Source organism: Numenius arquata, chromosome W, assembly GCF_964106895.1.
Source record: "Numenius arquata chromosome W, bNumArq3.hap1.1, whole genome shotgun sequence".
Taxonomy (NCBI): domain Eukaryota; kingdom Metazoa; phylum Chordata; class Aves; order Charadriiformes; family Scolopacidae; genus Numenius; species Numenius arquata.
In genome coordinates, this window is record NC_133615.1 from 5,408,054 (window position 1) to 5,433,892 (window position 25,839).

A 25,839-nucleotide genomic window follows, 5' to 3' on the forward strand; every position below is an offset into this window, starting at 1 on the left:
ACTTAGCACAGATACCTGACAGTATTTAACTCAACCTGCACAACTGCGAATCAATATTCAGATACTCTCACACAGTCTATAATAAAAATCAAAGAGGAAATGCCTTTTTCTATCTTATGCTGTGATATCTGAACCAAAAAAATCAACTCAGAAAATATAACTACATCATCTCCTTGCTATTCAGCCCAAGAAAAGCTTGCAGAAGGGTGAAAGGAGAATGTTTCTTGGATAAGGACTCCAATCTGAAGCTGAGGTGGTCAGAAGAAGTGGGAAGAAGTGGACGCATTAGCTAGAAGGAAAGCATTACAGACATTGAGAAAGAAAACATGATCGAGCAGATTGAGCAGAGGAGACCAGAAATGTAAGACACTAGAAGGAAGAGGAAAGAAACTCTAAAACAATTTCACACCATGATCAACACAGTTACTTGTTGCTGTGAACGGGGGTTTAACATTCTCTTCTATCCTGGCTGAACAATTTCATAAAGTGACCTTGTTTATTCCTATCACATCTATCATCTGCTATTTTTCACCAATACTTTGTGACATTACAGAACAAATCCTCACGTTATATAATCCCCCTTAAAACTAGAATGCTAAAGAGTGTTTTCAAAAGCCCAAATGCCAGAGGACAGTGCTTTCAGTAAAATCTGGCAATGCCCCAAGGTACTCGATTCAGAAACCTATGTAAAGCCCTACAATCTATGCTAAAATTCTCCACTACTGATTCTTCTCAAAAGTTTAGTGCTTTTCTTCATAGTGAAATGATAACTATATTAATGTGCTCTGTTTATCCCTAAACCTATTGGAAATATGCTTCTTATCTGACTTGCTTCCCAGGGCAGTGTATACCCTGGGAGAGAGGAGTTTTGCTTCTCTCACACTGTTACGGACCCAACTCTGCTCGCAGGAAAGATGCTGGTGTCCTAGATCTGATGGGATGCAATGCCTCAAGGAAATTTATATCAAACAATTATTGCATAATCTCAGGGTGTAATAAAACCTCCCATACTGCACACAGACATCGAGTTCCTGTTACACTTTTGCGCCAGAAGAAGTGTCCCTGTCAACAGCAGCTACAGGTCTCTGTATGAACTCGCAGGATCCCTTTGCTGTGCATGTGGAGGAAGTTGAAGATTTCTGAGGGCATGGCATGAAAACCGGGGCGGGGTTTCACATTGTCATAGTAGTGGTGAGTTATAAAAATCCCTGAGGGGTTCATGGGGAAGGCCCAGAAGCCAAAAAGGTGGACCTCTTCGCAGAGCTCCAGGGCGGCAGTCACCAGAATCAGCCCAGTGCTGATCCTCTTGGCCCGCACCCCTTGGCTGAGCCAGTAGCGTGAGACATTGATGAGATACTGGGGATGAAAGTAATAAACAGCTTGATGAGATTCGAAATCGTCCAAGACGTATTTGACCCGGATTGAGACGTCTGTGTTGCGGGTGTTGTAGAAAGCCGGCAGCAGCACGGAAGCGTTCTCATAGACCTGGAGCACGTCATAGAAGGGTTTCCTCCATTTTTCCAGCTTATGGAATCTAAAGGGAAAAGGAGACAAGTGCTGGTCAGACCAGGGCAGACTCCAGTCTGGACCCAGCAGACAAGAAACCTCCAATGGGCTTTTACTGAAACATTTCTGATAGAGACATAATTGAAAGGGGAATATATTTAGATTTGTAGCTAAAGTGTCAGTATGAAATGTAGGGAAAAAATGCAGGGGATAAAAAAAAATTCTCTCCACTTCTGGCAACACATTCATTAAATAGTGGACAAACTTTGTAGACATTTCTGATCATGTCTCACTTCTCATTTTATTGTGAGAAGCATGTAATTTTACCAAGGTTTGATCAGCTGTATAGTGCACTATGCAGTGCAGAACTGTATAAAAAGTGGAAAATACCAAAGTAGAGCACACTTCTAAAATGAACAACATTTAAAAGAAATCCACAATGCGAGCAAATGACTTTATGTTATTCAAGAAAAGAAGCACATTCCCCCAGCAAGAAAGGAAATTGGGAATTAGCCCCATGGTCCCAAACCTGTCAGCAAGGTGGTATTAAGGTATTGACAAATTTAAAATTAAAATCACTCAGCCAATCCTGGCTATAAAGTTTAATTGGCATTTTTAAAAAAAATATATGACAATGTGTGCTACTTTATTTAAGCATTTAGGGTGGGAACCAGTTAATTTCACCCTAATGTGTCCAGTACATTTGCCTGGGGCTTGCCAGCATGGTACAGGACTTCCAGGGGAAGGATGGCTCTGCTGTTTATGATTTAGCTCATCAGCTTTCCACTTTCTATTATCAACGTGCAAGTCTAAGTGTTTAACACATTTCTATAAGTTGTTACAGATTCCATATACTGAATAACTTCAAATCAGAATGAAATGTATGATTCACGGTGTCAGTTTAAAGTAATATTGGGGGAAAAATATCTCTGTAAAAGTTAGAACTTAGTGAAAAGTAGACTTGGAAAAACAATAGGAGATGAAAATACAAAAACCAGAAATGACCTCTCAGTAATTATACTGGGATTGACAGTCACGACATCCGTCTTTACCCCAACGTCCGTCAAGTATTTCTCAGATATCGGAGGCAAATTGCATCTATAAAGGAAAGAAATAAGTAAGAAAGTTAAATAATTCCTTGCACTTTTTCAGGACTAGAAAGTAGAATTGATTTAAGCATTTATTACAAGCAACAAATCTAGAAACAGATTGAGAATTTAAAATTGTATGAAACATGCTGATGCCCAAACTATGCATTACAGTAACAAGTAATTAGGGGCTGAATAAAAACCTCTCTTCCCCGAGTCTGTTGGAGCTGACCCCGTTTTGCAGATGTAGCCAGTGTTCACTCATTTTCCTTCCTTAAGAGCAGTAGAGCTATTTACTTCAGCAGTTTAGGACTAGAAATAGCATGAAGCCCCAAGGACAATCAGCCTATAAAATCAAAGACTTCCTCAGCAACAGCTGAGCTGTATTCAATAATTAATAGATAAACTATACCTATAACATTGCCTTTAACATTCTTTGTTTTATACGCAAGAGAATTTAGGGGAAATGCACCGCAGGAGACAAATCAGTCCAGTCCTAATTAATCCAAAACTATCTGCTTTCCTTCCTTTTCCCTTTATAAGCATCTCCCAGCTCAGTGTAAGAGCAGCAATTCTCACTCCACGGATTCACCAGAGGATGTCAAAGCCATTAGGAGCAAACCTATGAAGATTTGCAAACCTCGACTTTGCCCAGCCTCCGTTCACCTTGGCCTTGACCTAGATCCATCATCTCCAAAAATTTAGAGCATCCCTCAAGAGATGCTGAGGTACTGGAACACACACACATATACACAAGCCATCATACAAGCTTCGCTTCCACAGGAAACCCAGATAAAAAAAGCTTCAGCATGTGTTATCAGAGGCAACATAAGTGGCCTTGCAACTAATTTTACACTCAGTTTAAGCCAGCGTTAGATATTTGCTGACATTTTGAAAACTTTTTGAAGTGATTCACAAGCCTCAATAATTGCCATCACTGTTAAGATTCCCATATCTCAAAAACAGTGCTGTGCCTAATTCCCAAACTTCTCCATATTTTTTTAATATGGGCTGAACAGGAGAAAACCATGGAGGTATTTAGGGTAAATGATGCTCAGTGTTTTCACAATACTAGAGTTCGGCTGCCATCATAATTTCTCAGTCATGGGGAGAGAGCGAGTAGGGGAGCAGAAGAATGCACAAAAATCCTTCAAAGGCCTTCTCAGACTCGGGAGGTTCACACCTACCTCCCAGAGAGTCTCTCTTTATCAGGTCAGAGAATTTTTTTAGCCACCTCATCCTTCTCATAGGCAGTGTTATTTCCAGCATATTTCTCTGCTAGGTCATGCAATGCCCTTCTGAAGTCCTCCAGCATCCTCAGTTCCACCTGGCACTGGGCACTGTGCTCATTAGATCATATTTGAAAAAGGTTTTCAAATATTCAGCTTCAATAGTTTCAAACAGTAAACTCCCACCAAGATCAAGAAAGAATGAATTTTTTGAAAGTGATAATATAAAATATCTGCACAAACTGTAGTTGTAGGACTCCAAAAATTCATCCCATCTCTAAATGCATCTCATCACAGGTCTCCATTCTGGCCAGTAGATGGAGATAGACACTAACAACCAGCAAACGCAATTCGTGTGTGTGTGTGTGTGTGTGTGTGTGTGTGTGTGTATTTTATATATTGTATTGTAATATAATCAATTGTTCTCAAAATTTATTTCATAGAAAACACTTGGTTGCATCCTGCTGGCCACAAGCATCCTGACAGTAAAAGATTTTCTTAGGTGTCCTGAAGGTATCACTGAATGTTAGCAGTGCTCCATGGGCAGCTTTTGAAATATTTTAAAATAATTATTTCATTGGTGACCGGGATGGTGATTCCTGACAGTTTGGTGAACTGGTGTTAGACTGGAAAGTGGATGTGTTCAGACCTGACCTTAAACACGAGCTTTACTTTAAAATTGATGATTAATTTACTTTAAAATTGATGTCATCAGATCTTAAGCTCTTAAGCACTAACGTCTTTGTGCATAATGCTGGTCCCACACATTTTGGAGGTGGTGAACCAGGGGTTTCTTTTGCACAAGTACTGATGTATTTATTTGTATTTTGGTTCTACTTAAGCATCTATTTAATTAATTACTTGTACCAAGTGTGACACAGCTTCTAAGTTCTGTAGTGATCTGATCTGCTCTTTTTAATCAGTTTTGGTACAGTTTAAGGAAGAGTAACAGTGATAAAAAGGGATCTCCACTGAAAGTTCTTATACATAAATGATGACATTTGCTACCCATATTTCCACTTCCACTCAACAGTTTGTCATCTCCATGTACTGCTCTTTTCAACCATAATGATAGCTGTGATCCAACACAATAGGAGGGAATCTACAGTAATTATTTAATGTATATGGGGTACACTAAGCTTTTAAGAAGCAAATTATGTGAAGCCTGGCCTGTTTCACAGATTAAAACTAAGACAATAGTTGTCTATAAAGTGGGCACAAGAGGCAGACACAAGTGTCTGAAAACAATGAATAATGAAGGTAGGACCTGTAAAAATTTATTTCTCATTTGATGCCAAATTAAATTAAGAATGCAACAAGCCAAAAATTTTGTTGGTATGAAATCAGAGAAATTACGTGATTTATGCACAGTTATTCTAAACAGACAGAAATGTACTCAAGATAATTAAATAGGCCAACAGAAGTAAAACAATTTATCTTTTCTACAGGACAGGTAATGAATCTGTGAGCATATGCCATGATCCAGGCAAAGAGCTTAACAGGATTTAGAGAGGGATTAGTCATGCACAAGAATGATAAAAAAATGTTTCCTATATATATTAAGGATGAAAAAAGTGCTGCTAAACTCCGTTGTCCAGGGACACCAGTCGAGGGACATGCCAGTCTATGCAAAACCTGGGTAACTCTACATAAGGTGGGGAGCACAATATGAAGACACTCAAATTTGACAGTCATTCAGGTGTCCCTGCAGACCCTGGAGTCTATGGTACTGATTGCTGTAACTCCCAGCACTTGAGCTCTACACCACTTCAGAAACACACCTCCCAGGCACGTGAGCTGCACAGTGTGGAGCTATTAACATAGAATCATAGAATGGTTTGGGTTGGAAGGGACCTTAAAGGTCATCCAGTCCCAACCCCCTGCCATGGGCAGGAACACCTCCCACTAGACCAGGTTGCTCAAAGCCCCATCCATCCTGGCCTTGAATACCTCCAGGGATGGGACAGCCACAGCTTCTCTGGGCAACCTGTTCCAGGGTCTCACCACCCTCACAGGAAAGAATTTCTTCCTAATATCTCATCTAAATCTCCCCTCTCATTTTAAAACCATTCCCCCTCATCCTGTCACTCCACTCCCTGATCAAGAGTCCCTCCCCAGCTTTCCTGGAGCCCCTTTAGGGACTGGAAGGGGCTCTAAGGTCTCCCCGGAGCCTTCTCTTCTCCGGGCTGAACACCCCCAACTCTCTCAGCCTGTCCTCACAGCAGAGGTCCTCCAGCCCTCTGATCATCTTCATGGCCTCTTCTGGACCCACTCCAACAGGTCCATGTCCTTCTGATGTTGGTGGCCCCAGAGCTGGAAGCAGCACTGCAGTGGGGTCTCCCCAAAGCGGAGGGGCAGATTTCCCCCCATCGCCCCGCTGGCCAAACTGCTGGGGATGCAGCCCAGGATGCAGGGGGCTTTCTGGGCTGCCAGTGCACGTTGCAGGCTCACGTTGAGCTTCTCATCCACCAACACCCCCCAAGTCCATCTGGCCAAGCTGGCTGTCACGCAAAAGATGTTGTACCTCTGGTTCAGAACTGCCTCAGAAAATTATGGCCATGCTCATAGAACACTGCTTATGGGCTAATGTCCACAGAAAGATAAATCCACGACCTGAGTAACAGGGAATGTCCTGAATGAGGACATCAACTTTGTCACTCAGTCAGTGATTAACCACATGGAGTTAGGGAAAAAGAATTCCTCAAAGCATAATTTTTAAATAAATATTATAAAGTGAGGTGGTTTTTTTGAAGTACTGCTTTTTGTGCGAGAAGCAGGCTTGATATGGCCAGTTTGGCAAATCTCATGTTTCCACATGGGAGAGAATGGTTTTATAATCCTTTATCTATCATTGAAACAGGCAAAAAAAAGAAAAATGGTGCTGTGGTGATTACCGAAACACAAAATCTGCACTGTCAATCTCCCGGCCACATCTGCTGTTCTTCAGAATTCCTCCGTTCCCAACCACCGCGCATCTCTTAAACTGGGAGCGGTGGTACGGCATATCCTGCAACATCGCAGCAAGGAAATAGTTAAATATCCTGAAAAATGGAGCCAACAAGTCTCTTTTTTCACTTCTTCCTTTTTTTTGTGCATCTGCATCTTGTTGCAGATGCACTAATCATAGGAAGTCGACATTTGCCTGCAATTTCCCCATGGTGTCCATAAATGGATGGGTTAGTTTTCTGTGCAATTAGAGATAGTGTGGGCAACTAAGAGGGAAAAAAAAGCAATAACCTGGTTTTGTCCAGACTTAATAACAGCAGAAGTCGTTTTAGAAATTTGCTTTCCCTTCTGATTTCCACATGAGGACATGAATCATAAAATTAGCATACTCCAGGCGTTGCCTTCTGAGCTGCCTGCAAACTGCTCGCTCCTCAGGCCCTGATGTCCTGCTTTCGAGCAGTCTGCACACATAGAATCATAGAATTGTCCTGGTTGGAAGGGACCTTTCACATCATCAAGTCCAACCATTAACCTAACACTGATAAAAGCCATCACTAAACTATGTCCCTCAGTACCACGTCTACCTGTCTTTTAAATACCTCCAGGGATGGTGACTCTACCACTTCCCTGGGCAGCCTGTTCCAAGGCTTGACAACCCTTTTGGTGAAGAATTTTTTCCTAATATCCATCCTAAACCTCCCCTGGTGCAACTTGAGGCCATTCCCTCTTGTCCTATCGTCTGTTCCTTGAGAGAAGAGACCTACCCCCCCTTGCTACACCTTCCTTTCAGGGAGTTGTAGAGAGCGATAAGGTCTCCCCTCAGCCTCCTTTTCTCCAGGCTGAACAACCCCAGTTCCCTCAGCCGCTCCTCACAAGGCTTGTGCTCCAGACCCCTCACCAGCTTCGTTGCCCTTCTCTGGACACACTCCAGCACCTCAATGTCTTTCCTGTCGTGAGGGGCCCAAAACTGGACACAGTACTCAAGGTGGGGCCTCACCAGTGCCCAGTACAGGGGAACAGTCACTGCCCCAGTCCTGCTGGCCACACTGTTTCTGCTACAGGCCAGGATGCTGTTGGCTTTCTTGGCCTTCTTTGCTCACTGTTCCAGAGCACATAGTTCCAGAGCAGCTGGTAAAGCCCAAGAAGTCCCTTTAAATCAGACAGCACATTACAGCTATTTACCCAAACCTAGCCGAAATTTTAGTGCTTGCTACCGCTAATTGTACTAATAGTGTTAAGGATTATTAATTAGTACTTGTACTTCCTAGAGATTTTGGTCAGGCACCTTTCTGGACTTGTGTAGGATGTATTTTTCTGTAATCTTCAGGCAAAATTCTGTCTTCATACACAGACAAGCAGCTGCAGCTGAAGCTGGAGAGAGTGAAAAAGCACGTCTCCGAGAACAGAACAGGGCTGTTAAGGGTGAGAGGGTGGTGACGCAGAACCGAGTCACACTACACCTTATGAATATGGAGAGATGGGCTTACATAAGCATGAGAGTGCTCGATTCGGCACATACATATTTTATCAATAATTTCATGCCACAAACTACAGAGAGATGTGATAGTGGCATGACATTTCTAGGTGATTATTCCCAGGATCTTTCCATAGCATTCATAAGCCATGAGGCAAAAAGGGCACAAGATTACACCTGACAGAGAAAAGTAGCAGCTGTCTAAGAGAGAGGCATTATAGAGTGGTCTGCACTTTATCCAGTGATTTCTTAACACAAAATGCCTTTATGGTTCCTCTCAGGGACATGAGAAGCCAGGTCTCAGCACTCAGCACAAGTCTCCTGCCCTTACAGTCCTGCTCCCATGCTTTTAACCCATTTATCTCCTACATTTGCCATGCTGCAGCCCTGCTCCTAGGCAGCTTTGGCCAAGTAGCTGCTGCCCAGTGAATCCCAAAGGATTCACTTTGGCTTGGGATAGAGCCTGCAAAGCATCCTCAGGGCGTACCTGGATAAATACAGCAGCAGCAATGGGACACTCCTAGCAAAAGCGTAGTCTTTCATAGAATCATAGAATGGTTTGGGTTGGAAGGGACCTTAAAGATCATCCAGTCCCAACCCCCCCTGCCATGGGCAGGGACACCTCCCACTAGACCAGGTTGCTCAAAGCCCCATCCATCCTGGCCTTGAACGCCTCCAGGGATGGGACAGCCACAACTTCTCTGGGCAACCTGGGCCAGTGTCTCACCACCCTCACAGTAAAGAATTTCTTCCTAATATCGCATCTGAATCTCCTTCCTTTCCATTTCATGCACTCATCTGCGCAATCAAGCAGGGTTTTGAGGATAATAGTCCTGGACTTAGATGTACCCACTCATTGCATGTCTCCAGGTGCCAAAGTACTTTCCTGGATCTGAGCCTTCCCCCTGCTGTGCCCCAGTTCCCCATGTGCACTTTAGATAACGGCACCACACTACCTCTTAGTGGTGCTCCAAGGCTAATGGATTAAAAGCTGTTAGACCCTGAAGGACAACTTTAAAGACACAAACCTAAGTACTTCACTTGAATATTTTTCTGACTTTCTGAAAGGAATATATTGCAGTTACCTCCTCCAAATATGCCACTTCAAATTCATGAGGTGTGCCCCATGATGAATCAATAGTCACATAAGCCCATTTCTGTGCATCAGTCACTCTGTGCAACAGGAATTGCCCACTGGTTATACCTTTGAACGGCCCTCAGGTCAAGGATTATTTGGCGAAAAGGTATTGAATAATCATTATGATTAATATATTTAAAATTGCCTGTTCACAGATAATCTGCAAACAGAAATAAGTATAAAAATAGTCAGTCGTTGTGAATATGAATTATAAAATAATCATGCCACCAAAACAGCAGACCTACCCCAAATGTTGGGTTTATTGTATATGAATATTGTACCTTTGGAACTTCTGATCAGTAAGTGCCTTTTTGATTCAGCTTTCTTAAGTTATTTAATTAGCCACTTTGCTGCTGGGTCAGTAATATTCTGCAGGAAAAAAAATATATATACTGCATACTAGAGCAGATGACCACTAGAAAATAGGATAATCAGATAAAATATCATATCAAAAATAAACATTTTCAAAGTATAAGCAATTAAGTTTGTAGAATGTCAAACAGCCAACTGCTAAATGCTTGGCTATAGGATAGCATCTAACACAGCAAATAGAGTGAAGTTGGTTCTGCAAATGGACAGAGGCATGAGGCACCTTTGGAAACATCTTGAAGATTTCTGGGTTGATATGGAAGATTCCACTGGTATCCACTTCATATTTCAGTTTAGTTCCCAAGGGAGTATTTTTCTGGGTAGTGAACAGAAAGGCAGGGGCATTGCAACACCTCAACAAAGTAGACCTGTAAAATGAAAAAGAGAGAAATAAGACGAAGGAGCTGATAACATGCTTTAGGATTTGCAACTACTATTACTCCTAACAAGGTAAAAAGAAACTTTTCAGCTGTAGGAGGGGTAAAATGGTGGTTTGCTGGATTTTCTTTTAGAAAATTTCAGATTCAGTGAAACTTTCCTTGATTGAGGAACTTATGTTAAAAAAACCACAAAAAAACCCCCACACCAACAAAAGAAATGAGATCCCTGTATCTGTCTCTTCTAGCCTGCAGGAAATTCATGTCCAAATTCTGCCCTGCTCCAGACCCCAAAGCTGAGCTTCTGCCCCCAATATCCTGGGGAAACTGTCCTAAGGAATTAGTCCCTCTCCGCTTCAGAGGTCTTCCATTTTGTAAATTATTTACTCACCACTGGTGTGGAATAATTCCTGAAATATAATTTTTATAAAAAATATATAGCATTGTTCACACATTAAGGAAAGGTAAAAAATTGAAACATTTCCAGGGTGGAACACAGTGGCAGCTGGTATGCAAAGAATCCACTACATCTATGACTCCCTGAACAATACTGCTTGCAAAAGCAACACGGAGGATGGAGTGGAGTGAAGATTCCACGGTCAAGCTCTGTGATTACACAGCAGATATGGGAACAAGGTGATCCTATGGAAGTGATAAGCGGCATGCTTGCTACCCTGAGCCAACGGTCTGTCAAATTTTGATGAAATGCTGTCCTTTGTGCGAACTTTGCTCATTATAATGTCATTATAATACCAAAACACACCTCCAGCCCGAAGGCTACCCGCCTCCAAGGTGCGACCACTCCTCCTTGAGTCTGCGCCCTGAATTTTTTGTAAACTATACCTGTAAATGCGAGGCGAGAGAATTTTACACCAATCATAGTAAAGGTATTTATGACTAGAGTCACTCAAACTCCACCTTGAAGGTAAAAAATAATATAAAAATAGCCCAAGAAAGGGGGGATGCTAGGGAAGACACCATCGTGAACAAGTCAGGGAGGACCCCATCACATACTGCCTCTGACTCCCGGGACCAGTCGACAGGCTGAGCCTTTCTTCCCCCCCATAGGGATGCCTGCGGGTAAGATTTAGACTATACTGAGTGCTTCCTCGGGAAACTTAGAAATCTCTCTAGAGGGTTACCTGTTACATTTATAGCCAGGCTGTATTGTTTGGAACTTTGTCACGTGCTTTGTACCATTAACAATATTTTTACTTGCACATGCTTTGCAGACAGTGTATTTATCACCAGCAAACCATAAGAACCTTTATATCTGTTGTTTAAATAAACTGCACTGCTTAAGTAGCTAGCCGTTTCGGTTTCTCACTGAATGCGACCAAACACTAAAGTGCGGCCATGCTAGTTCATGAGCACGACTAGACTGAAGGTGCAGTCCACTATTAGTGTATCCGGAATCATGACAGTTTACTATATTAAACGCGACTGGACTGATAGTGGTGAATTGGGCATCACTCAGAATTTAAACCTAGCCTCCCACCTCGGTGAGGAGTGTTAGAACGCAAGGGGGTTTATTTTCTGCCAAAACTATTTTGCCTCTTGATGCAACAACTGGGCAAGAAACGCAGGGGTTAAAGTCCAGGCAGACTGGTCATGGCTCAGACAAATGGCCAAAATTTTCTTTGTCACTGGGACAAAATGGGAGGTATTCCAATGTAAACAAGAACTGTTTTGAAACCTCAAAAATAGGATTCTTGGCACAAGAGAAAACCCATTATATTAAATATTATATTTTTTTAATATGAAATGTAAATAGGAAAAGCAGCTTTTCAAATGGTGGTCCATTTCTTAGCTCCCATCCTTCCCTGATTCCTTTTCTCTTTTTACTGGTGGAACTGAAAGCCCTGACTTCAGCTCTCTCACTCCAGAGCCAGTTTGTTTCTCAGTCAACGCATCTCATACCTTTAATGAAAAATACATGTCATGGCAAATGCACAAACATGAAGACAAAGCCAAATGGCTCTCAAATAACCTAGATTAAATACCTTGCCTCTTGGGTATGTGGCCTCATTATGAATTGGAAGAATAAGCCAGTCTTCTATATGGGCTTTATTACAAAAACCAGAAAGCAAATACAGAATTATGCAAACATTTCAGTGATGTCCAATTACTATTTCAGTGATGTCCAATTACTATTATATACTTGACTCATGCAGAATGACACAATATGATGATCAGATTGAGGCAGCAATTGAGACTGAACAAGTCAATGAATAATTCCTAATAACAAAATCATTAAATAATTACATGCAGGTAGCAGGATTGAATTGTGATATTTGAGGTATGAAAAAACTCTTCATTAGTTCTGCGTTAAGGCATTGAAAGAGATGTTGTTCTTTAATCTAATGTCCAACTAGTATTCCAGAGGCGTGTTCCTTAATGTAAATGTCTGATACATAATGGAGGAAGACTGTCAAGGAAATCGTTTTCCTTACTCTACAGACACAAAAGCTACTGTGATTTTTGCGCTTCCTCCCTCCCTCCCTGCTGCTTAAGTAGCTGCCATTTAACTTTTGCTGGATTCTCCCCAGCTCACCTGATGGCCCAGAAATGACTAAGTTTGAAAGCCCAGAACTCAGTGTTGTTAGACCACCTCCTTTTAGCCTCCAAACTCAGAGACTTTGGTCTGCTTTTAAGGGACTACAGTTTCCCCACACATTCACACACCAAAGTCTCTGTCCCATAAGACAAAAATGAAACAGACTTTGAACAACTTATTTTTTTCCATTACTAGGACGATTATTGTTCCTGGAACCAGCTAACAAAGGTTAGGTTACATCTAGGTGCCTACAGGAGTTTCTTAAGCAGTGATATATCAGTCAGGCAGGTATAGTCACAACTCGAGTTTTTAATCTCTTTTTTCTCTCAATGCACTGTCGAGGATGGAGAGCTTTGGATGGATCTTTGATTAATGGGCTGGTGTTGGTGGCCTGAGAGAGAGGGATGGTCCTCCTGATGGTCTTTAGATAGTCCTTTCTCATTGCTCCCACCTCTCAGCTGACCTCCATACTTCAATGTGCTCCATGTACTCTGGGTACAATCACTAGTTCTCTTACTCCAAGCAGTCTTTAAAATAGCAGGCTCTAATCCTGAATGGCTCTTGTCTTCAAAATCAACTCTGATAATTGTCCATCAAGTAATTTCCAGGAAAAAAAAATACTAAAAAACCCACTAAAAAACCTTGTGTGTGGAGCTCGTGTTGGAAAAACTGATTTGAGCCTGGGACTAACAATTAGTTATTTTTAAAGATGTTAATGACTAGCTCAGCACATGCATTCTCACATTCTCTCATTAACTCATGACAGCTTTTTCCTGGAATCATGCAAGACAATTTGGGAGAAAGTTGTGGGGCCTTATTCTAAACAACAGCTCTGAATCATGCCAGTGACTTCCAGACTTAACCAGTCTCTATTTCACTTCCTCTGAAATAATGTGGCTTCTATAGACCTACTCAAATACAGCCCTTGAATATACCAATATATCACATTCAAATATTGTTTTGGCTTCATTCTACTATTGCCTTCACAAGATCAGTTTCAAAAGTTATATCTTGAAAGAACCATGGAGGACCTTCAGCAAAGAGGGAGGCACATGAAGAAAGACAGAGTACTACAGAAACAAACTACAGACGTCTCCGAAGACCAGAAAAAATATCTCAATAGTCAGGGAGTAATAGATGAGAAGCCATTTAAGAAAAAGGAAGTGATAAACAAGGTCTGACAGTTCTTAATACACCACAAAAAAAATCCAGTTTGAGTATTGTGTAGGCCCAATTTGCAGTGTCACCAATGATATGACTATTTTACACTACCAGAGCGTTAGGTTGAGGTAGTAGATGTAGCCATTAAGTCTTGGCTCCATCCTTATCTCTTCCATCTTACCTGGAAAAGTCTTTCCCATACCAAATTCCCTGCCTTTCCTGGGAAGACTGACCCACATGCCAGAAGAGCTCTCTTTCACTCTTGCTGTTGACTTTTTTAAAGTAGAAAAACATCCATATTTATTCAAAAGAATGGTACTCCAACAGTAACAGTGTTATAATGCTTTCTTTTGCTATCCATATGAAAGTTTGGTCTCTCTACAGGAAGCTAAACTCAAACTAAAGTAAATCTTACTCAGGCTCATTAATGTGGACCATTCTTACTTGAATAAATTAGCTTCTGTGACATTCATCTCCCATTTGCACATCTGTAGGCTCTTCCATCTGTCAAACAATTCTGTTTGTTTCACCCTAAAAGATAAAAAGAAAGAAAATAAAAATTCACTTTATTACAAGGGCTTGATTTCCAAAAATAGCTGCAGGCTATTTGATAGGGCAAACCAGTCAGTCTATCAGGGCCAAATTTATCATTTTTATTTCTTTTTCTGCTCAGACATAGTAACTCTAAGCCACGTATACGCAGGTACTGATGGAGCTCTTCAGATATTTGGGACTGATTTCTATTCCCTGATAGGCATTCTCCATTTTTTCAGGATAAAAAAATGCAATATTGAGCAAGAAGCATCTACTGCACCAAAGTCTGTCCACAGTCTGCTGGGAAGCTAATGAGTGTCTGGCAATTACAGTGGCTCCCAGCAGAAGGGCCCAGCACAGGGGGTATTGGAAAAGAGGATACTTCTGATAATTTCGCCAACTACCATTATATTTGGGTGAGGTTATCTTAATCTGTGAGATCCTACAGAACAGCATTGTTGGTAAATCCATTTTATAAACTGCAATAGCACACATGTAGGGATAAGTAACTGTGATGCTAAAAGGACATGAAAAGCTCTTTACACAAGGCTCTCTCCCTCCGTCTCTGTTAATAAATATACTTTTAGTTATATCAAAAAATGACACTCCTATTTCCACTAGGTTGATACAGGATGACACATTTTTGGTGATATCATCAATTCCAACCACTTCTACCTTAGAGTTCATACATACTCTTCTGTATTTGGATAACAGAGATAACGAAGGCCTTGCAACTATCTACAGCCAGGGAACAATGTCCTAATCTGGCTGGGAAATTCTGAAGTCTGAGATTTCTTCAAGACTGATAGGACTTAATGAGTTCTCTTCCGGCTTGAGGGCTTTGAATGTTTGAATAAAGCAAAGACTTTTAAGATAATTATATATTTAAAGTGAGTAGAACTTAGGATTTCCCAGGCTGCGGAAGTTACAGGAAGGAATTAGGTCATATTGTACTTTCCGTAGCCCACCAAAGCACATTAACTTGGAAATCTTCCATTACCGTAAGGGCTGACTTAGGAAACGTAGAGCATTAGAAGCAATCACATCAGAAGAATCCAGCATAGTAAAAGAACTTAATGTCAAATGGCATCTATCGTAAAAGTAAGGCTAACTAGATCCAGCTGAGCAGGAGTCCACTACCTTCTACGTGCCATCAAATAAGATGAAGAGAAATTAGTAATTCTCTGTACCATCTAATAAGAATGCAGAAAAGCAATTCAAAACTCCCCATCTTCAGCAGAACATCGGCAGAAGTGTCACATTCTCACCCCTTCTATTTATTTTTAAGCACTGCAAGTCAGCAAGCAGCTCAAAGGTGTTACTTGTGTATCCTTCATCCAGTACCAAATACAGAAGACAAGGACATAACCTACATTTTTCTGTGCAGAAAATGGAGGAGACATGCTCAAAATTCACGTGGACCTGGAGCAACAAATTGTATTTGCTGTAGCCTTGATAGCTTAATGCTGTGCATTTGCATAGTTGCACTGTCAATTGAGATTCTCAGTGCACTTTACAGACCTTGTGGATTGTCAATAAGATTAATAAACCACTGGTTTTAGATATGGTAAGGGATTAGGCGTAATATAGGCACCTAAATTCAGTTCAATACTGAAAATGCAAAAGGGCAAGACAAAAATTCCCTGCTTTTCTGTGTCCAATGAGCTCCATTGGCAATCTCACTTTTTTGCCTGATTCCATCTCTATGGCTTCAGGGATACATCTCATTCAACTCATTCACAGAATCACAGAATCACAGATTTGTAGGGGTTGGAAGGGACCTCTGGAGATCATCTAATCCAACCCCCTGCCAAAGCAGGATCACCCAGAGCAGGTTGGACAGGAACACATCCAGGCGGGGTTTGAATATCTCCAGAGAAGGAGACTCCACACCCTCTCTGGGCAGCCTCTTCCAGGGCTCTGCCACCCTCAAAGGAAAGAAGTTTCCCCTCATGTTGAGATGGAATTTCCCATGTTCAGGTTTGTGCCCATTGCCTCTTGTCCTGTCACCGGGCACCACTGAGAAGAGACTGGCCCCATCCTCTTGCCACCCACCCTTTAGATATTGATAAGCATTGATGAGGTCCCCTCTCAGTCTTCTCTTCTCCGGACTAAAAAGACCCAGGTCTCAGCCTTTCCTCATCAGAGGGAGCTCCAGTCCCTTGATCATCTTTGTAGACTCCGCTGGACTCTCACCAGTAGTTCCCTGTCTTTCTTGAACTGGGGAGCCCAGAACTGGACACAGTACTCCAGATGGGGTCTCACCAGGGCAGAGTAGAGGGGGAGGATAACCTCCCTGGACCTGCTGGCCACACTCTTCTTGATGCACCCCAGGATGCCATTGGCCTTCTTGGCCACAGGGGAACATTCCTGCCTCATGGTCAACTTGTCCACCATTGTCAACTTGTCCATCATTTGTTTCCTGATGTGCATGTTCAACCACAAAAGACAAAATACAGATATTTTATTTCTCATAATTGCATTTTCCTACTTTTTAGTGAGTGTTATTAATTTGTGAAACTCACTGCTGCAGGAAATTGTGGAGGTCAGAAGTAGAAATGGGCTCAGAAAAGATCTAAAAAAATTAACAGAGAAGTCTTTTGTCCACTCTACTGTAGTCTGGTCACCACCTACCGCTCAGCAAGTGCCCATGCTAGTATTTGTTATCAGGAAGGTCTAACCTTTTTGCTTCATTTCTTAGCCTTCACTATTGGCCACTGTCAATGACAGAGCCTTAAGCCAGATGGCCACTTGCTGTGAGTCAGTCTGGCTGTTATTACTCTTCAGTTACCCTGAGGACATAGAATATAATATTACAAATAGTATTACAAACACTGTATTTCATTCCAAAATGCCTCAATCTATGTGAAAAGCTTCCATTTTTTTTCAAATGGACCTCAGATCAAGTTCAAATGTCACTACTTCAACATACCAAAGCATTGGAACAGGCTGCCCAGGGAAGTGGTGGAATCACCATCCCTGGAGGTATTTAAAAGATGGGTAGACGTGGTGCTGAGGGACATGGTTTAGTGGTAACTTGTCAGTGCTAGGTTAATGGTTGGACTTGATGGTCTTAGAGGTCTTTTCCAACATTTTTTTCCCTGTTGATGGGATCTTTTGAGCCTTGCATCTCTGACAATCTTATTTTAGGTTATAATTTTCATACTGCCTGAAAAGTAACCTTTTAGCAAATATTCATTCATACTTACATAGACAAAACCTTCACCTCAGTGATGTCCTGCCGTAATTCCAGGCATTTGGTAGAGTTGTATTCCAAAGGCCCTTCATAAAACTCAAAATACCTGAAGAAGGACAAGAAGAAAGATTATAAATAAGCTTTAGAATGGAATACTTGTCTACAGATCAACGAAAATTCACTTAAAGTTGTCATTTATGATTTCCGCTTAACTTGAGGCCACACTGTCTGGCCCATAGGCAGGTTATTACTTCACAGGAAAACACAGATGTCATTGCTGATCGTAGAACAGCCACCCATGTCCAGTTTGCCCATCTCTACAAGAGTTCGATCTATCTTGTAGGCACCAACAAGGACCAGCTACCTTTTCCAGCAGCCAGCACATGGCAGCTGCCACTGAAAGTCAGGGGAAAAGCATTGATCACTTAAAGAACACTGTTCCCATCCTTTGGGTGTTTGAATATGCTGAGATTTTAAAAAACAGGACCTTAAATTTTGCTCTTAGGTGGAAAGCAAAGTGCTGGAGGTTGCATCTTGTCTGTGGAGACTTACATAGCTCTACACAATTGAGCTTTTCATTGGGATTTACTCTTTTGTACATTTGGAGAGGAAGGGAAGTTGGGATTTTGTTCTCAAAAAAATTGAGATGATTTTGAGAATGAAAGGATTTGAGTGCTCAGATACATCACAAGTGACAGGGCTATTCCTAATTAAAATATAGACTTAAATATTTACTTTTTTGGTTAAATTCTTCCACCTTAAACATCAGACTGGAGTGAAGGGAAAACAAAACAACAGTGGATACTCATGTTTAGAGACCAGAGAAAGCCCAGGCTGAATTCAATGAGACTGTATTGAAATGACAAAAAAGATTTAGGGTTTAAACCAAGCTCTGTATCAGTTTCATTAGAAGTTATCATTAGAAGTCTGTATTAAAACCTAATACCTAAGAACTGTGCATACCCTTACATCATTTATGAGCATAATGAAGAAATACCAGCAGACAACCTGGAGGAATAGGTATTATGACTAAAGCTAGAGCAAGTTGTTTTGATGGATCCTTTAAAACCTTAGAATTCATGAGGCTGTAACTCCAAACTATCTTTTGACTTTTCAATATGAAAGAAAAACACAAGATTCCTGGAAAAGCTTTATTTAAACCATCATTGGAAATGTAATATTTTGCATTTGTGTCATTTTAAAACAACATCAAAATTCATGTTTGACCTAAATGTCTGTTCAGTTCTGAATATATAATCCCTAAGTAGGAAAGTGTTGTTAGTTTCTTTAGTAGTTTGTGTTTATAGTTAATATCAAAATTTTGGGACATCCAAAGTCTGACCTGTTCTGGAGAAGTCCAAAGCATTCACACCTCTGTAGGAATGGAGATTGTCCAGAAAACAACCTCTTTAGGTATCTCCAACAGGGCCTCCAAAGGCCAGAAGCATCTAAAAGCAAACAGCTTCTGAATTTTGCCTTGTAAGTACATCCAGGAATCAATCTGATAAAGGAAGGAAGAGATAAACCTATAGAAGGGAGAAAGGGACTATAGTATGTGACTGGAAAAAGCCCAAGAGCTCCTCAAAGCAACCTGCTACCAACTGGGAACTACCCTGTCAAATGCTGCTTTAGGAAGTGTTTCCTTCATCTCTCCCTGAGGTTTTCACCACTTCAGCTTTGCCAAATCCCAGACCAGCCATTTTGGTGATCCACTGAGAGGAACAAACCTTGACACTGAAAGGAAGAAGGCTGTGCCTAGATGGTGGAAGGAGAACATCTTAAATTCCTAATAAAGAAGTAAACTGGTTACGGTCAGAAAAAAACAATAGCTCAGCAATCTTTAAAAAATGTGACTATTTGGAAATGTGTTTGCACAGTCTTCAAGGCAACAAATATATTTTTATGAGTTTTGTAGAGGAAATTATGTATTTAAAGCCCTCCATAATCACTGACAAATCTCGGAAAAGCCTTCCTCAGCCTCCAGAAGGGAGATAAAGTTCAGGCAACATGAACCTTCATCTGGTCTCTCACCAAAAGGCTTGGGCTTTCCTTCCAACTCAGTCGCTCACCTGGACATTCAGCCTTTACTAAAGAATAGCTGAAACCCATTGCGCTGGCACATCTGCATGCTCAGCTTGTTGAGCTGGAGCTGAGCAACTTGTGCATTTTGAAAGCTGCTCCAAGTGAAATTGGATTAAGAGCTCACCTGGTTGCACCAGGCTGAAGCCCTGTGTGTATATACTCCAGATAAATTTCAAAAATCTCTCTCTGTGGAGCCAACAAAATAGGACTTCGTGCTGCTCACAACATTTTACAGCAGTGAAGATATCCCCTCTGACTACTAGTCCAGACAACTTTTTGGTCCTTCTGCAATACTTCTTTTTCTTACTGTATTTTGTGGTATCCATTCTTTACTTTGGTTCTTTGAGTCAGACAAGACTGGGACTTGTTCTACGCAATAGCTGGAGGCAGGTATACATCCCCACACAACAATCAGCATGTTACACACCACTCCTATCTCTTTGGGAGTAAGGGGGATAGCGATGGCTATCACCCTCATCCTTGCCTTTCACCTAACACTGGATTTCAGTACCTTGTATGTGCCTCAGGACAGATAAGAATGGCAAAAATCTAGATTAACCCCTATTTTTCCTCTTTCCTGCACACTTCTGGCCCCACTACTAAGTTAGAGAACCGCAGCTCAGATGTCAAACAGCACATGCTATCGAGTGGGAACGCTGCAGCAGGGGAAAGCTGGCTTCAGCCCGTGGCGCTGGAGACAAAGATGTCATTTTATGAAATAGATGACATTTCCTGAGTCCCAGCCATTCCCTTTGATCATTGCCCATTTACCCAATCTGCAAACCAAAAATAGAAGTGAAAAAGGATGTGCTACCAAAAAGGCAGAAGAGTAAGGAGGAAAGGATTGGGTAAAAAAATAAACCACTTCTGGATCTGAAAGGGAATCCATGAGGCAGCACTGCATTTGTAGGAGAGTTATTCCATTAGCCTACAGCTTCGAAAAGCACAGGACGGTCCTGCAAGCCTCGAACACTCACACTAGCTCCAGCTTTTCCAGCAGAGTCACTGGGAGTGTCGGATTCACCATTTGGCATCTTGTGGAAGTGCAGAGGGAGGACCTGTGAAACAGGCTGGATGACACATTACCGATGGGACACTGATGGTGGTGTCACTTCTGCACTGAGTGGGGAGAAGATGCTACTGGCCATGGGGTGAGCTCGATGGAAACTAACTCATCCTGCCTGAGCTGCTGAATAATCATCATCTGGGCTGTTGTTTATAAGCCCTGAACCACATCTGAAGCAGCCAGTCAGACACTGAGCCTCCTTAGTGTCAATGCTACGGATGCTGCAGCACTTGGGTTGCAAGCATTAATGATACTACAACAGCAATAAGGACTTTGCAAGACAGTATCTGGTCAATAGACTAAAAAAAACAAACAAACAAAGTTTCCTCTCTGTCTCCCAGGACAGCTATTTACTTGCTTCACAGCAAGCCCCCTCCTGCAACAGACACTGAGGCAAATGAGCAGAGGCAGCTCCCTGGAGCACTGGCCAACCTCTTCCTGTAGAAGTGCTTCCCGTTGTACTTTCTCAGGATACAGCTCTTGCACGTGTATGGGAGCACCCAGCCAAACCGGTTTCAGAGCACAATAGGTGAGATGCAGGGAGTTGTCATCCAACTCAGCTTCATCTCCACCTTGCCTTGTCTATGCAGAGATAACTTGGGGGGAGCTGCAAAAACGGCTCAGCCCGGGGTTGTCTCAAGATTGCATCACAATAAGAACTGAAACCGAATGGAGCCTTAATTCCCTTAACAAATAAAATGCCCTGAGTCCCATCCCACCACTAGTCCCATGACTTTGAGTGCTAGACATCACAAAATTGGCAACAGAGACTTAGCCATCACACCACCAGAGGTAAATATCCCAGATAGTGTAATCCACTCAGGCATAATCCTGCACCCCCACAGAATCAGGAAATATAAACCGCAAGGTTTGAGGAGGAAAATGGGGAATCTTCCAACGATACAGCTGGCCTGTAGGAGATTCGTCCCCCCCCTTGTCCAGGACGCTGTACAGGGTAACTTCCCAGGGAATGAGTGACCTTACCTGAGAGAGAGGGTAAGTGATAAAGAAACATATGTATGGTATAAGGCATGCCATTAAGATCGTGATTTGTGCACTCTTTTAAGGTATTAATATCTAGCGCGCTTGTGGCTTGTGTTGTTACTTTTCGGGATCACTTGTAGGTTGCAATAATGTATTCCGCGAATTGCTTTTAAATTGCAATAGTGTAATCACCATTGTACACATAGAACTCGCAATAGTGGCGTATTGGACCTGTGAGTGAAGTCCAAATAAATTGTTAATTTGAACCTCTCAGTGAAGTCCTTTTTCCCGTTTTGTCACAGCACGACACTGGGCTCTAGCACAAGGAACACGGGTTTCCTCAACCCCCACAGATGTTCTCGAGACCCAGTTCCTCCGCTCGGCAGGGTCTGGACCTGCTGGGAGCCCCATGCTCTGCCAGAGGAAGCATCGGTCTCACTCACTCCCTGGGCTCCGATTGCTGCTTCTGCCTATTAACTCCCACTCTAAACCATCCAGTTCCCCACGAACGAAGACACATTTGCCTGTCAGAACAGTGCTTAATTAGCACAAATGGAAGCTGTCCTCCCCATCGTCTTCCTCAGTCTGATATCCAACTAAGAAGCAAGGGCGTAGCACAATTTGTTTTGATTTATGCTCTTGATTAGTGACAAGTGACAAACCTGACTACGCTACTCCTTTTGCTACGGAAAAGGGCTGTGTTTCAGCTTTACAAGAATGACAGTCACGCTTTATATCCATAAAACAGAGCTGATGTGTCACCGCCAGAATGTCCTCTCCCTGCATTGCCTTCGCTTCCCCTGCTGAAATTGAAACAACTTTTATCCCTCAAAGGTCACAAATCTACAGGAAAACCAGCACAAGAATTCCTGATTCTTTACAACAGGGAATACAACTACAACCGAATCACAACAAACAGCTCAGTTGCACATGGGATTGCGTTTTCCCAGGGTACCGGTCTCTGCACACAACTCACAGCTCTATATCCATTTCAAATTCACATTTTTAGCTTTCAAATTTACAACAAATTTTAGCTTTCAAATTTACAACATTTTTCCAGGACCAAACACTGTATCTGAACACCACACAAGCTGCAAGTGCTCAGAGAGGACTCTTCTTTTTACGGCTCTCAGCACTGAATGCCCAGAAATGAGATACTGTTCACCCTGTAATTTTCCTTTTTTGACTAACTGAGACTTTCTTCTTTTCTAACCTTCCTGTCCCCCATTGCGACCACGCTTCCAGCTGAGCAGCTTGCTGAGCTTGCTAGTGAAGAGACAGATTTGGTTTCCCAGTACACCAGCAAACTCATAGGTCTTTGATCATCTGCAGTTGGGCTGCTCCTGCTTTGATCAAAAGTAAGCTTTTCTTGTCGTGCTACATGAATTAAAAAGCCTGAGACTTCAATCCTGTCTTCAAGCAAGCTTGGATTGAGGCACTGAATTGTCTGATACATTGAACGAAGCTTTTAAAATATAATTGAGTGTAATTGTCAGGCATCTTTTAAACAAGACCATTTTCTCCTGCAAAAAAACCAACACCTTCCCATTTGCTCGTTCCCGCAGTGACAGATCTGCACTTACGCTGCAAGAGAGCAGAGCATTGCAGGAAGGATTCCACCTACCCTGCAGGAAAAACAAAGATCTTTCCAAAAATATACATTATCCGGTCACTAAGAAATAAGAATAAATGAACCAAGCCCTGCAGGCTTCTGCTAAATATTTATTAAAAGAACTGTCCAATTAGCAGTGCCTACGCTCATCAAGATGGGCAGATCCACGGCCAACTTCAGGTCTAGATTCACCTTCGCTACTCAGGAACCTCGCAAGTGTGTCAGAGCACAGTCCCCAAAGCACGTGGGGAGTCACGTTCATCTGGAAAGGCCAGCATGGGATCTTCAGACCCTCATAGCAAAAATACTGCTGAGGTGGAACATATCATGGCTATGGGGGCTCTGGAAAACTCAGCCAGAGCAGAGAAAATTAGGTGTTGACTTCATGTGAATGAGCAACTAGATCCCACTAACTTTTGCTTCTATTAATATTTCCATGTGACAACATCAAAAAGTACAACATTTGGTCAAAAGGTTTAAGGACCTGACATCAATGCAGTGATTTTTTTTCCCTCAAAGAGTGCATCCTACCACTTCGCATGGCACATTCACCTAAGATTATTTTGACCCCATTTGGAAGGTACCATGCTGAACATACAAAAGTGAAAGAGGGGAGATTTAGATGAGATATCAGGAAGAAATTCTTTACTGTGAGGGTGGTGAGACTCTGGAACAGGTTGCCCAGAGAAGCTGTGGCTACCCCATCCCTGGAGGTGTTCAAGGCCAGGCTGGACGGGGCTTTGAGCAACCTGGTCTAGTGGGAGGTGTGCCCATAGCAGGGGTGTTGGAACTGGATGATCTTTAAGGTCCCTTCCAACCCAAGCCATTCTATGATCCCATGATTCTATGATCCCTATTTGGCAGATAAAGAAGCTGATGTAGAGGCTGAATGAGAGGTAAGTCCATGGTGGGCAGGAACAGGGACCTTGTCTTTGGTCTCATAGACATTCCCTTGACTACACAATTCCCACCAAGAACAAGAGTAGCCTCTGAAGCTGATGGAAATCATAATGACCACACCTTGCAAAAGAAAACATCTGGGGATGCATCAATGTTAAATGAGATCCCCCCAATCTGAGAACTGGCAAGTGAAGCAGAAATGTTTGACGCTCTTAGATGAATTTACACTTCACTAGGGCTGTGGCAGAAAAAAAAATCACATTGCTGCATGTGTTGTTTCTGCTCTTTGAGAGCCTGTGTTGACTTGTCCATACCAGGATGGTGCTTGAAAGACTGAACTGAGAGAGAAGGTGCTGTGGGCACAAAGGAGGAGGCTGGAGAAGGAATAGTCCTCTCTTATAAAGGCTGGTGATACTATTTGACTGCCTCCTCCTTGGGGACAACAAATATAAAAATAGATGATTTACATTCCTCCTGGCTACCACCTGCTGATGCCAATGTCACTGTCATTAATTGGACAGGACAAGAGGTAACGGGCACAAACTTGAACATAGGAAGTTATATCTAAACATGAGGAGGAACTTCTTTCCTTTGAGGATGCCAGAGCCCTGGAAAAGGCTGCCCAGAGAGGGTGTGGAGTCTCCTTCTCTGGAGATATTCAAACCCTGCCTGGATGTGTTCCTGTCCAACCTGCTCTGGGTGATCCTGCTTTGGCAGGGGGTTGGACTAGATGATCTCCAGAGGTCCCTTCCAACCCCTACAAATCTGTGATTCTGTAACTGGTTTAAATCTTTTACCATCTTCATCTCTAATGCCACTACATGTAGTAGGTGTCTCACTGATCGTGAACTTTCAGTACATGGCTGTAGCTAGGACCAAAATGTGTCATTACAAACTGTCTCATGTAAAAAAATGAAAAAATAAGCAAGAAAAAATGGTCATACATCTTTGTATACATCATGTGGTAATAGCTCTTCTGAATTACTGCATCCAGTTCTGCTATTTCAGGTTTCAGACCCCAGCAAGAGTTCTGAAAGGACCTGCAGAAAATATTTGGGTTCCAAAAAGTATGAGAGGCTTATGAAGCTTAATCTAAATATATCATGACTGAGTAGGGAGACACTGCACCAGGAAGCAATTACTAGTGGCAGGAAGCTTTTCAATACAGTGTAGCAAGGAAAAATAGTATCCAGTGCCTGGAAGCTAAAGATAGAAATGGCATCTTCAGTTCAAGGCTGGTTTTCTTTCTAGAACCAGAGTAATCAACCAAAAATCAAGAGCTGGAGTTCTTGTACAAGGACTAATGCTTCCCAGGAGATTCGTGTAACTGAGGTTAAAAGGTATTAACTCATGAACCTCTTGATTGTCCACCTAGGATATTTTGAAATGTTTGGCTTGATTTGTCTCCTTACAGTGTCACAAGTTTTTCTGGGTTTTGATAATAGATGGCATCAGAAATGTCCATCCACCAAGACAAGGGCAGTTTCCCAAGATAACCTGCCTGTCTTCCAAATTAAAGATTATTCATTAAAAAAAAAAACAACCACAAAAACCAAACAACACAGAAGTGTTTCCATGAACCAGCCCCAAATTCATAAGTTTGATCTTCCACAGAAGAGG

The 25,839-nt window shown here is 42.1% G+C and overlaps 1 protein-coding gene across 3 annotated transcripts in view; it reads right to left on the reverse strand.

The window, feature by feature from the left end:
- Nucleotides 1–1,065: 1,065 nt before the first annotated feature.
- Nucleotides 1,066–25,839, reverse strand: part of LOC141476647 (alpha-2,8-sialyltransferase 8E-like) — a 39,403-nt gene continuing 14,629 nt past the window's right edge. For 2 of the 3 annotated variants that reach the window (XM_074165431.1, XM_074165430.1), the window contains 6 exons: nucleotides 17,589–17,681; nucleotides 14,290–14,376; nucleotides 9,974–10,118; nucleotides 6,718–6,830; nucleotides 2,512–2,604; nucleotides 1,066–1,534 (listed from right to left, as the gene is read on the reverse strand). In XM_074165431.1, coding sequence (XP_074021532.1) covers nucleotides 1,066–1,534; nucleotides 2,512–2,604; nucleotides 6,718–6,830; nucleotides 9,974–10,118; nucleotides 14,290–14,376; nucleotides 17,589–17,681 — 1,000 coding nt within the window. The remainder of the gene's footprint in view (nucleotides 1,535–2,511; nucleotides 2,605–6,717; nucleotides 6,831–9,973; nucleotides 10,119–14,289; nucleotides 14,377–17,588; nucleotides 17,682–25,839) is intronic. The other variant, XM_074165432.1, reaches the window with a different exon arrangement.